The sequence below is a fragment of the Anolis sagrei genome, chromosome 6 (genome assembly GCF_037176765.1).
Source record: "Anolis sagrei isolate rAnoSag1 chromosome 6, rAnoSag1.mat, whole genome shotgun sequence".
Lineage (NCBI taxonomy): Eukaryota > Metazoa > Chordata > Lepidosauria > Squamata > Dactyloidae > Anolis > Anolis sagrei.
This window is the reverse complement of record NC_090026.1, coordinates 3,916,709-3,930,623: the sequence shown is the minus strand read 5'-3', so window position 1 is coordinate 3,930,623 and position 13,915 is coordinate 3,916,709. Positions and strand designations below refer to the sequence as shown.

Sequence of the window (13,915 nt, the reverse complement as noted above, 5' to 3'; positions counted from 1 at the left end):
AAAAGGAAAGGGCCTAAGGCTATTAGGAATTGTGGAAGTCCAAAACTTTGCCCAAGTTTGCCCATGCCTGCTGTAGAATGAATGCTTTCTGACAAAACTTGAACTGTCATGGCTCAATGCTATGGAATGCTGGGAGTTGTAGTTTCACTTTCCCTGCCAAAGAGTCCTTAAGCCTCACCAAACTGCATCTTCCACGATTTGATAGTATTGAGCCATGGGTGATGGAATAGAATAGAATAGGATTTTGATGTCATTGTACATCCTACAACAAGAGATTGGCTGCAGTTTGGCACCACCACAATGCAAGAAAATCTTTGGAGTTTTGCAAGGTCCTTTTGCAAGGTCTTCTCTGCCAAATAAGGCTGGTGCCTCACAAACTACAGATCCTAGGATTCCATTCAGTGGAGTGAACCATAGCTGTTGAAATGGGGTTAAACGGCATTCATTCGACAGTGCTGATGCACACTCGGCCATTGGAAGCATGCACACATATAGGATCTGTGCTTGAGCCCTTTCCTTCCCAAAATGCTGAACCTCCAGAACATGGGGGAAGGTGCCTTTTTTTTACTACAACTCCCACAATCCCCCAAACCAGTTATGCTGGGAGTGGGTATCCAAAAAAGAAGATCCATCCCCATGTCCAGAAGGATCACTAAAAATATCAGGCTCTGTTTCAGCTGCCCAAACTACCTATTCCTTGCCTAATGAAATACACTGGAGTGCATGTCCCCATAAGTTTGCCTCAAAGGCACGTAGATGTATGGTCGAGGTTTACTGCTGCAACCTTGCAATGGCACAAGAAGGCCCTGCCTGACATCTTTCCTTCCCCAGATCCCAGTCGCTGTGAAAACGCTCCGCTCTGACGTCTCCGCCGATCCAGGGGCCTTGATTGACTTCCTCAATGAAGTCAACGCCATGTGCTGCCTGCACCACCCCAACCTCATCCGCCTCCATGGGGTGGTCCTCACCCAGCCCCTCAAAATGGTAAGCCTTGAGTTCCTGGCAGAAGAGGGTGGACTGGATGACCTTTGGGGGACTCTTCTAACTCTAGAATTCTATGATATTCTATGAATTCTATGTATCTACCTGTCACATCTATGTCTAGATAGTCATCTGTTGCAAAGGATCAGATGGTGGCCTTTAGGAGTCCTTTCTATTTCTAGGATTCTATGATAGGTATATCATAGAATATAGTGTATATATCTATCTTATCTATGGCTGGACGATGTCTTCCTCCCTGGCAGAAGGGGATGGACTGAATGACCTTTGGGAATCTCTAGGATAGATATATCATAGAATATAGTGTATCTATCATTGTATCCATGACTGGATGGTCATCTGTTAGGAGGAATGAGATGATATCTTCCTCCCTGGCAGAAGGGGGTGGACTGCATGGCCTTTGGGAGTCCCACCTGACTCTAGGATTCTATGATAGATATATCATAGAATATAGTGTATCTATCTATTATATCTATGGCCAGATGATGTCTTCCTGTCTGGCAGAAGGGTGTGGACTGGATAGCTTTTGGGGGTCCCTTCTATCTGTAGAATGCTATCATAGATATATTATAGGCTATAGTGCATAATATCTATCATATCTATGACTGGATGGCATTCTGTTAGGAGAGATTAGACAGTGCCTTCCTGTCTGGCAGAAAGAGGTTGGACTGGATGACCTTTGGGGGTCCCATCCAACTCTGATTCTATGGACCAAGGGGTCAAAATTCAGATCATAGGGGTGCAAAGGCAGCCTCTCACAGGGGTAGCAGGTCTTTGAATCCCAGCAAGGTTGCTGGAGCAGTTGAAGATGGAGATGAATGCCTCTGCAAAAGGCAAGTGGGGACAGGTGAGGATGGGCAAACTTGGGCCTTCCAGGTGTGTTGGACTTCAACTCCCACAATTCCTAATAACTTGCAGTAATAGTGGGAGTCCAAAACACCTGAAAGGATTGCCAAAGCTTCACCATGCCTGAAGTAGACCCCCAAGTCAAACTGGAGGACATAAAGACTCCTAGAAATTGCACTTATCTAGGCAGTCATAGGTCTAGGGTGCATTTATACATCCTCCAGTGTAAAAATATCCTGATGGTAAGTTGTTTGACAGAGGAATACGCTTCCTGGGAGCTTGACCACTTGTGGGAGGAGGGCTTTGGTGGTGTCTTCCCTGCCGCACTTACAGCCACACAAGAAGCACTCAAAGTGGCCAGTGTCTGGTCAAAGGAATGTCAAGCTTTTAACTTAGTTTGTGGTTTTTGTATGCATTATAAATGTATTCTCAATTCACTTCTGACACAATAAATCTATATCTATATAAATAAAAATGTAATGTTCGTTTGTGGGATTAACAGAACTCAAAAACCACTGGACGAATTGACACCAAATTTGGACACAGGACACCTAACAACCCAATGTATGTCCTTCACTCAAAAAATGATTTTGTCATTTGGGAGTTGTAGTTGCTGGGATTTATAGTTCACCTACAATCAAAGAGCATTCTGAACCCCACCAACGATGGAATTGAACCAAACTTGGCACACAGTTCTCCCATGACCAACAGAAGATACTGGAAGGGTTTGGTGGGCAGTGTCCTTTGGTTTTGGAGTTGTAGTTCACCTACATCCAGATATCACTGTGGACTCGAACAATGATGGATCTGGACCAAACTCTACATGAATACTCAATATGCCCAGATGTGAACACTGGTGGAATTTGGAGAAAATAGGATCTTGACATTTGGAAGTTGTAGTTGCTGGGATTTGTAGTTCACTTACAATCACAGAGCATTCTGAACCCCACCAACGATAGAACTGGGCCAAACCTCCCACACAGAACCCCCATGACCACCAGAGTGGACCACAGCAACATGTGGCAGGGGACAGCTAATCTATCTATCTATCTATCTATCTATATAAGAGGAATGTTTGTTTGTGGGATTAACATAACTCCAAAACCACTGGACGAATTGACACCAAATTTGGACACAAGACACCTCTCAGGCCAGGGAGTGACCATCATTCATAAAAACACTGAAAAACACAGCAGATGGGACTTTAAAAGCCAAAAACAAACAAAAATTACATTACAACACATGCACAAAACTATATATATATATATATATATATATATATACACACACACACACACACACACACACACCCAAACACACATATATACACATATACACAAATATATAAACACACAAAACACATATACATAGACTGGGCCACAGCAATGTGTGGCAGGGGACAGCTTGTAAAATATAGATCTGTAAGGAGGTTGGACTAGATGGCCTTTAGGGATCCCTTGCAACTACAAGCAGCCCCCTCCCAAGTTGCAAGCAAGAGAGGTTCTGTAGGTTTGTTCTTAAGCTGAATTTGTTTGCAAAGGGAAGGATTAACATCCCTTGGCTTGATGTGGAAACAGGGATTAAATATAAAGCTTCAGTGGAGACTCCTCCCCTCCCACAATAACTCTTACAGGAGTGGATTTCCCTTCCAAGGGGAAGATTCCTCTCACTTCTTATTGTCTCAGCCCTGTTCTTAACTATAGATTAACTAAATCAGATGTTTGTAACTTGGGGACTGCCTGTATAGGATTCTAGGATTCCATGTTTGTAGTTTTTTTTAAGAGGGGCTGGATGTCCATCTGTTGGGAGGGCTTTGCTGGTGTCTTCCTGCCAGGCAGAATGGGGTTGGACTGGTTGACCTTTAGGGGTTCCTTCCAACTATAGGTTTCTAGCATTCAATCGTTGGAATTTTTAAAACAGAAGCCATCCATTTGGGGGGGGGGGGGCTTTGATGCTGCCCAGCAGAATAGGGTTTGACTAGATGGCCTTTAGGGGTCCCTTCCAACTGTAGGTTTCTAGGATTCAATATTTTGAGTTTTTCAAATTGACTGTATGGCCATCTGTCAGGAGGACTTCAATTGTGCCTTCCTGCCTAGCATAATGGTCTATTTGGGTGCCCCTTCCACCTCTAGGATAGCCTTTAAGGTTCCCTTCCAACTATAGGTTTCTACCATTCCATCTTTTTTATATAGGAGCGGATGGCCATCCATTGGGAAGGCTTTGATGGTGTTTTCCTGCCTGACAGAATAGGACTTGACTAGATGGCCTTTAGGGGTCTCTTCGAACTGTAGATTTCTAGGATTCAATGTTTGGAGTCTTTGTAAATGGGCTGGATGGCCATCTGTCAGAAGGACTTTGATTATGCCTTCCTGCCTAGCATAATGGGGTTGGACTGGATGGCCTTTGGGTACCCGTTCCAACTATAGGTTTCTAGCATTCCATCTTTTTTTTATACCGGAGCTGAATGACCATCCATTAGGAGGACTTGAATGGTGTCTGCTGAATGGGGTTGGACTGGATGGCCTTTGGGTGCCCCTTCCACCTCTAGGATTCTCTCATTCCACCCTTTTCCTCCCATAGGTAACAGAGCTGGCCCCGCTGGGCTCCCTCTACGACCGTCTCCGCCCGCCCTTCCCGCTCCACCGGCTCTGGAGCTACGCCTCTCAGGTGGCCAACGGCATGGCCTATTTGGAAGCCAAGCTCTTTGTCCACCGGGACTTGGCCGCCCGGAACATCCTCCTGGCCTCTGAAGAGCAGGCCAAGATCGGGGACTTTGGCCTGATGCGACCGCTGTCCAGCAAGAGTGACCGCTACATCATGTCGGCCCACCGGCGCATCCCCTTCGCCTGGTAGGAAGACATTATTGATCCCTTTGGGTGGTCTGAAACATCCCTTCCCAACAGTGTATTGCGTGTTGAACTCTTTCCAGGGGTGCATCTACACTGCAGTTTGAAACCGCTTTAACATCTGCGGCTCAATGCTGTGAAATCCTGGAAATTGTAGTATTATAAGATCCTCTTGAATAAAGTGTGCCAGTGCCTCACCAAAGTACAACTCCTAGGATGGAGCCAGGGCAGTTAAAGCGGTGTCAAACTGCATTAATTCAACAGTGTAGATGCACCGGATCTCAACATTAGATTTTTCAGTCTATTTGGAAAGTAATAGATTATCCTTCCTTGGAGGCCTTTAAACAGAGGTTGGAGTGGGATACTTCAGCACTGCTTTAGTTGAGTATTCTTGCATGGCAGAATGGGGTTGGACTAGATGACCCTTGGGCTGTCCTATGTATGTATGTATGTATGTATGTATGTATTATATATGTATAACATCTATTAATTATCTGTCTAGCTATTTCTCTCTCTATCTATCTATGTATTCTATCTATGTAATCTATCTATTATTTATCTATCTATATTTTGTCTGTCTGTCTATCTATCTATCTATTATGTATGTCTATCTATTATATCTATCTATTTATCTATTATATATGCATATTTACCTATCTATCTATTATATATGTATAGCTATCTATCTATTATATATGTCTGTCTATCTATTATATCTATCTATTATATATGTATAACATCTCTATTAACTATCTGTCTAGCTATTCTATCTATCTATCTATCTATCTATCTGTCTGTCTGTCTATCTATTATATATGTCTATCTATCTGTTATATATGTAAAACATCTCTATTAACTATCTGTCTAGCTATTCTATCTATCTATCTACCTATCTATTATATATGTCTGTCTATCTATCTATTATATATGTATAACATCTATTAACTATCTATCTATTATCTATCTGTCTGTCTGTCTGTCTATCTATCTATCTATCTATTATGTATGTCTATCTATTATATATGTATGTATATCTATCTATTATATATGCATATCTGTCTATCTATTATATTTATCTATTATATATGTATAACATCTCTATCTATTAACTCTGTCTAGCTATTCCATCTATCTATTTATCTATTATATATGTATGTATATCTATCTATTATACAGTATATGTCTATCTGTCTATCTATCTATCTATCTATTTATTATATCTATCTATATATCTATTATATATGTCTATCTATCTATATATCTATTATATATGTCTATCTATCTATTATGTATGTCTGTCATATCTATCTATCTATCTTTTATATCTATCTATATATCTATCTATTATATCTATCTATCTATTATATCTATCTATCTATTATATATGTCTGTCATATCTATCTATCTTTTATATCTATCTATCTATCTATCTATCTATATATATATATCTGTCTATTATATATGTCTATCTATCTATCTATTTATCTATTTATGGAGGTTGGACTGGATGACCCTTGGAGGTCCCCTTCCATGCCTTCACCTCTTACTTTTGCAAATAAATTATACGAAACCAGTTTATAACAAACCTGGGACTCTGCAAGATTCCTCCCACCAAGTTAATCCCTAAACAGATTATCCATAAGGTACCTGTCTATATCATTTAAGACCCTGGGGGAGAAAAGGGAAGACCAAGGCTTCCAAGGATAATCGTGGCTCTTTCTCCGGGTGGCTGATTGGGAAAGCGTTGTGGTCGCCTAGGATCAAGGCCCGCTTATCAAGAGATCCCAGTGATAAAGCTCTAGACTCCCTCTTGGCTCCTAAACCTGAGCCAGGCAGCAGCATTGAAGTCTATTTATGTCCCTAGTATACACAGGAGGTTTAGTTCACATTTGTTTCCAAGGTGACCGCATGGAGACTGTCACAAACTGGGGGAGGAAATGGGGACTCTCGCATTGCGGTTGTGTAACAAACGGTGATGCAAGAAGAAAATACACACACACACAGTGTGTGTGTGTGTGTAGCATTCCTTTGTACTCCTTCCAACCCTGTGTGTCTTATGCAAGAAGGCTCTCTGCACATGCTCAGAGGTGAAATACATACCACCCAACTGTCCCATCTTCCTGCTTGGCAGAAGGAGGGTTGGTCTGGATTACCTTTGGGAGTCCCTTCTATCTTTAGTGTTCTATGACAGATATATCATAGATAAAGTGTACCTATCTATCATATCTATGGCTGGATGACCACCTGTTGGGAGGGATTGGATGATGTCTTCCTGTCTGGCTGAAGGAGGGTGGACTGGATGACTTTTGGGGGTCCCTTCTGACGCTAGAATTATATAATAGATACATATCATAGAAATAGTGTATTTATCATCTCTATGGCTGGATGGCCATCTGTTGAGAGAGATCAGATGATATCTTCCTATCTGGCACAAGGGGATTGGACTGGATGTCCTTTGGTGGACTCTAGGATTCTATTTTTATATATATATATATATATATATATATATATATATATATAATAGAATAGAATATAGTGTCTCTATCTATCATATATCTATGGCTGGATGGCCATCTGTTGGGAGGGATCAGATGATATCTTCCTGTCTGGCAGAAAGAGGGTGGACTGGATGACCTTTGGGGGGTCCCTTCTGACTCTAGGATTCTATGATAGATTTATCATAGAATATAGTGCATCTGTCTATCATCTCTATGGCTGGATGGCCATCTGTTGGGAGGGATCAGATGATATCTTCCTATCTGGCACAAGGGGAATGGACTTGATGGCCTTTGGGGGTCCCTTCTGACTCTAGGATTCTATGATAGATATATCATAGAATATAGTGTATCTATCTATCACATCTATGGCTGGATGGCCATCTATTGGGAGGGATCAGATGATGTCTTCCTGCCTGGCAGATGAGGGTTGGACTGGATGACCTTTGGGGGTCCCTTCTGACTCTAGGACCCCTGAAGGTCATTCAGTCCAACCTTAATCTGCCAGGCAGGAAGACATCATCTGATCCCTCCCAACAGATGGCCGTCCAGTCATAGATGGGGGTCCCTTCTGACTCTATATGATAGATATATTATAGAATATAATGTATCTGTCATCTCTATGGATGGCCTTCTGTCAGGAGGACTTCGATTATGCCTTCCTGCCAAGCATAATGGGGTTGGACTGGATGGCCTTTGGGTGCCCCTTCCAACTATGGGTTTCTGGCATTCCATTGGGAGGAATGCTATTCTAGGGGGGTTGGGCTGGATGCCCTTTGGGGTGCCCTCCAATTATTTTATTTATTTATTTATTATCCTTGTATACTTATCGGCAACTCTTACGATTCTGTATGTTTTGTCTTCTCTTTTCTCCTCTTCCTCTGGAAGGTGTGCTCCGGAGAGCCTGCGCATGGGCGTCTTCACCAGCGCCTCGGACGTCTGGATGTTCGGCATCACTCTTTGGGAGATGTTTTCGTACTGCGAAGAGCCCTGGATGGGACTCTCGGGGAGACAGGTACGATTGCCATGCACCTGGTGGGAAATTTGCACGAGAGCATTGATTGCAGTGGCATTCTATGCACCAATTGTAGGCACATCACCATTCAGTGCTTTCATGCTGGCAACCTTGAATAACGCCTTTTGTCTGCACACAGGAAGTGCTTACCTAGGAGTCATTTCCCATGATCAAACCTGAGTCCTCTGCCCTACCTTTGGGGACAATTGGGCCTCATTTCCTCTCCCCAGGGACTCTTTTGACCCATTTTGGAAACAGGAAATGGCTTCTTCGCTGGAAAGAGAAGCCTAGAGTTGGTCTACACTGCAGATTTAATGCAGTTTGACCCCACTTGAACTGCCACAGATGCAATTTTCAGAGTTGTAGTTCGGTCAGGTGCCATGTAAAAGCAGAACTCCATAGCCTTCATCCAGGGCAGTTCAAGTAGGGTGAAACTGCATTCATTCCTCAGTGCAGATATACCTCAAATTGTCCCACAAGTAGCAAATGTGGGATGAAACCCTCTAAACTTTCACATTTTGAACCCTAAATAATTGCAACTTTGAGGAGGAGTCTCCAAAAACAGGAATTATTTGGAGTCTGGTGTAGAGGTGGATGGCCATCTGCTGGGAGGGATTGAATGATGTCTACACCAAAAGGGGGTTTGACTAGATAGCCCTTAAGGGGTCCCTTCCAACTATAGGGTTCTGTGATTTAATCTTTGGAGTTTTTTAAACACAAGGTCTAGATGGCCATCTGTCGGGAGGGCTTTGATGGCATCTTCCTACATGGAAGAAGAGGGCCAGACTGGATGTTCTTTGGGGTCCTTTTCAACTCCAATACAACCTAATGGAGGTTTTGAAGCAGAGGTTGGATGGCCATCTGCCGGGAGGGCTTTGATGATGCCTTCCCCAATTATAGGAGGTTGGTCTGGATGGCCTCTGGGGTCCTTTCCAACTCCAATACAACCTGAGTGAGGTTTGGAAGCAGAGGCAGGATGGCCATCTGTCGGGAGGGCTTTGATGGTGCCTTCCCGAATTATAGGACGTTGGTCTGGATGGCCTCTGGGGTGCTTTCCAACTTCAGTACAACCTGATGGAGGTTTTGAAGCAGAGGTTGGATGGCCATCTGCCGGGAGAGCTCTGATGGCACCTTCCCGAATTAGAGGAGATTGGTCTGAATGGCCCCTGGGGTGTTTTCCAATTCCAGTACAACCTGATGGAGGTTTGGAAGCAGAGGCTGGATGGCCATCTGTCAGGAGGGCTTTGATGGTGACTTCTCCAGTTATAGGAGGTTGGTCTGGATGGCCTCTGGGGTGCTTTCCATGTCCAATACAACCTGAGGGAGGTTTGGAAGCAGGGGCTGGATGGCCGTCTGTTGGGGAGGCTTTAATGGTGCCTTCCCCAATTATAGGAGGTTGGTCTGGATGGCCTCTGGGGTACTTTCCAACAATACAACATGATGGAGGTTTTGAAGCAGAGGCTGGATGGCCGTCTGTCGGGAAGGCTTTAATGGTACCTTCCCCAATTATAGGAGGTTGGTCTGGATGGCCTCTGGGGTCTCCTCCAACTCTATAATTCTATTTTTACATCTTCCTGGTCTGTTGTTAAATCCGCCGCTTCCAATGACTCAGAGCTCTAATGCCCCAGAAATGCGGTCCCTCCCCACCAAAAAATCCCTTCTGTGACCTGGATGGCCTGTTCCTCACGTTCCTGGGTACCTTGACCTAGATAATCCGGGTTCTAGACTCGCTCAGCTGTGAATTGGCACCATTGCTTTCCTTGTTCCACCTAGTGTGTCACTATTGTAAACAAAGGGACAGTCACGCTGGCCTGTGAGAGGGATTCAAGACCAGGCATGGTCCAACTTGGGCCCTCCCTCCAGGTGTTTTGGACTTCAACTCCCACCATTCCTAACAGCCGGTAGGCTGTTAGGAATGATGGGAGTTGGAGTCCAAAACACCTGGAGGGAGGGCCCAAGTTGGACCATGCCTGGTATAGATGCAGAGACTAAAGGGCGGCATTTGGAGGAGAATTTCCTTCCTTTTGCTCCTCAGCCTCTAGCTACGCCCCTGGCACGATCGCGCAGCACTATAATTTCCACTCTTATTCAAAATATTCTATACTACGTGACACTATATTTTGATCCACGTCCCTTGAAGGCGGCGGAAACCCGAGACGTACTCCTACAGCAGTTTAATCACTTTTTTTGTGAGTCACTCCACCAAATGTATGGTTCAAAGTACTTAATTGCAGCCTTCTTGAACCTGGTTGACGCATCTGAGGTTTCAAAACTGTGTCTCCTTGTACGGTATATATAGGAGTTATAGTTTCCCAAGGCCTCTGCCCATAAAGGCTGAAAACTTGCCAAACTGCAACTCTCGGGAATCCGCAGCACTGAACTATGGTGCCTTGCCAAACTACAGCCCCCACGATTCCATAGCATTGACTTTCATACCAAACTACACCTCCCAGGATTTCATACCATGGAGTTTCTTGCCAAACTACAACTCTCAGAATTCCATAGCATTGAACTATGGTGCCTTGCCAAACTACAGCTCCTAGGATTCCATAGCATTGACTTTCTTGCCAAACTACACCTCCCAGGATTCCATAGCATTGAACTCCCAGAATTTCATAGCATGGAGCTATGGTTTCTTGCCAAACTACACCTCCCAGGATTTCATACCATGGAGTTTCTCACCAAACTACAACTCTCAAAATGCCATAGCATTGAACTATGCTGCCTTGCCAAACTACAGCTCCCAGGATTCCAAAGCATTGACTTTCATACCAAACTACAACTCCCAGAATTCCATAGCATTGAACTATCGTGCCTTGCCAAACTACAGCTCCCAGGATTCCATAGCATTGACTTTCTTGCCAAACTACACCTCCCATGATTCCATAGCATTGAATTCCCAGAATTCCATAACATGGAGCTATGGTTTCTCGCCAAACTACAACTCCCAGGACTCCATAGCATGTAACTATAGTGCCTTACCACACCACAGAATTCCATAGCATGGAGTTTCTCACCAAACTTGAACTCCTAGGATCCATAGCATTGAGCAATGGTTCCTTGCCAAACTACAACTCCGAGGAATCTGTAGCATTGAGCAATGGTTCCTTGCCAAACTAAACTCCCAGGATTCCTTAGCATGGAGTTTCTCGCCAAACTACAATTTGCAGAATACTGTAGCATGGAGCCGGGGTTTCTTGCCAAACTACAATCTGTAGCACTGAACTGTGATGCCTTGCCAAACTACAACTCCCAGGATTCCATAGCATCGAATCAGGGCAGTTCATTCTGCAGCATAAGATGCTCTCCTAGAGAATTGAACTGTCTTCTGGTTTGCTCAGTCCATGTATTAAACTTCCTAATAAATAATAATAATAATAATAATAATAATAATAATAATAATCTACAATTCCCAGGAATCTGTAGCATTGAACTAAAGTGGCTTGCTGAAGTACAGCTCCCAGAATTCCATAGCATGAAGTCACCACTCCCAGGAATCTGTAGCATTGAACTATGGTGGCTTGTGAAACTACAACTCCCAGGAATCTGTAGCATTCAACTATGGTGCCTTGCTAAAATACAGCTCCCAGAATTCCATGGCATGATGTTACCACTCCCAGGAATCTGTAGCATTGAACTATGGTGCCCTGCCAAACTACAACTCCCAGGAATCTGTAGCATTGAACTATGGTGGCTTGTGAAACTACAACTCCCAGGAATCTGTAGCATTGAACTATGGTGTCTTGCTGAAGTACAGCTCCCAGAATTCCATGGCATGATGTTACCACTCCCGGGAATCTGTAGCATTGAACTATGGTGGCTTGTGAAACTACAACTCCCAGGAATCTGTAGCATTGAACTATGGTGCCCTGCCAAACTACAACTCCCAGGAATCTGTAGTATTGAACTATAGTGCCTTGCCGAAGTACCTCCTAGGATTCCTTACTGTGAAATTTCTCGTCAAATTACAACTCTCAGGAATCCATAGCATTGAGTCATGGCAGTTCATTTTGCAGCATAAGATGCTCTCTCCTCGTAAACTGGACTGTCTTCTGGTTTGCTCTGTCCATATATTGGGCATTCTAATAAATAATAATAGTGACGATAATAATAATAATAATAATAATAATAATAATAATAATAATAATACATGGTTCTGGCCCAACTTACCTTTCCGAACATATCTCCCCTTACAAACCACTGAGGACTTTAAGATCATCTAGGGAGGCCCTGATCTCGGTCCCGCCTTCGTCACAAGCACATTCGGTGGGGACGGGAGACAGAGCCTTCTCAGTGGTGGCCCCTTGGCTATGGAATGCCCTTCCTAGGGAGATCAGATCTGCTCCCTCCCTCTTGACGTTTCGGAGGCAAGTTAAAACGTGGCTATTCGAGCAAGCGTTTACAAATACAGAGTAGCTAATATAGGAAATCGAATGAGTCACCAATTGGCTGAGAAAGGCGGTATACATATACAGTAAATTAATTAATTAATTAATAAACATTGTTATAATTATTTATACATAATTTATTCGTTGCCCTCATCTTTCCCTTTCCTCTCCTCCCAGATTATGCTGAAGATCGACAGAGAAGGCGGGCGCCTGGAACGTCCGGCCGATTGTCCGAGGGCGATTTACGCTTTGGCCCTAAAATGCTGGGCCCACAATCCGGAGGAGAGACCCCACTTTCGGGAAATTGTCAACCTTTTGCAGGAGGTAAGAGAGAGAAGAATACTACTAACAATCAGTATTCCCCTTTGGACTACAACTCCCATCATGTAGGGGTGATGGGAGTTGTAGGGGCCCTCCCTCCAGGTGTTTTGGACTGCAACTCCCACCATTCCTAACAGCCTCAGGCCCCTTTCCTTTTCCCCCTCAGCCGCTTAAGCGTTATATCTATTTGTTGGGATATGAAGGTAGGCATCTTTTAGGTCTATCACTCTATCACAGTGTTTCTCAACCTGGGGGTCGGGACCCCTGAGGGGGTCGTTTGGGGGTGTCAAAGGGGTTGCCAAAGACTATCAGAAAACAGTATTTTCTGTTGATCATTGGGATTCTGTGGGGGAAGTTTGACCCAATTCTATTGTTGGTCGAGTTCAGAATGCTCTTTGATTGTAGGTGAACTATAAATCCCAACAACTGCAACTCCCAAATGTCAAGGTCTATTTTCCCCAGACTCCACCAGTGTTCACATTTGGGCATATTGAATATTCATGCCAAGTTTGGTCCAGATCCATCATTGCCTGAATCCACTGCACTCCTCTGGGTATAGGTGAACTACAACTCCCAAACTCAAGATCAATGTTCACAAAACCCTTCCAGTAGTTTTCTGTTGGTCATGGGAGTTCTGTGTGCCAAGTTCAGTTTAAATCCATCGCTGGTGGAGTTCAGAATGCTCTTTGTTTATAAGTGAACTATAAATCCCAGTACCTACAACTCCCAAATGACAAAATCAATCCTCCCCAACCCCACTAACATTCACATTTGGGCATATTGGGTATTTGTGCTCAATTTAGCCCAGTGAATGAAAATACATCCTGCATATCGGATATTTACATTACGATTTATAACAGTAGTAAAATGACAGGTGTCAAGTAGCAATATTATGGGTTGTTGTAGGTTTTTTCGGCCTATATGGCCATGGTCTAGAGGCATTCTCTCCTGACGTTTCGCCTGCATCTATGGCAAGCATCCTCAGAGGTAGTGAGGATGCTTGCC

The 13,915-nt window shown here is 43.8% G+C and overlaps 1 protein-coding gene across 1 annotated transcript in view; it reads left to right on the top strand.

The window, feature by feature from the left end:
* The window catches only part of TNK1 (tyrosine kinase non receptor 1), a 59,978-nt gene that overhangs the window by 29,127 nt on the left and 16,936 nt on the right, over positions 1-13,915 (top strand). The window contains exons 5-8 of the mRNA XM_060779901.2: positions 832-984; positions 4,426-4,694; positions 8,075-8,201; positions 12,767-12,913. Coding sequence (XP_060635884.2) covers positions 832-984; positions 4,426-4,694; positions 8,075-8,201; positions 12,767-12,913 — 696 coding nt within the window. The remainder of the gene's footprint in view (positions 1-831; positions 985-4,425; positions 4,695-8,074; positions 8,202-12,766; positions 12,914-13,915) is intronic.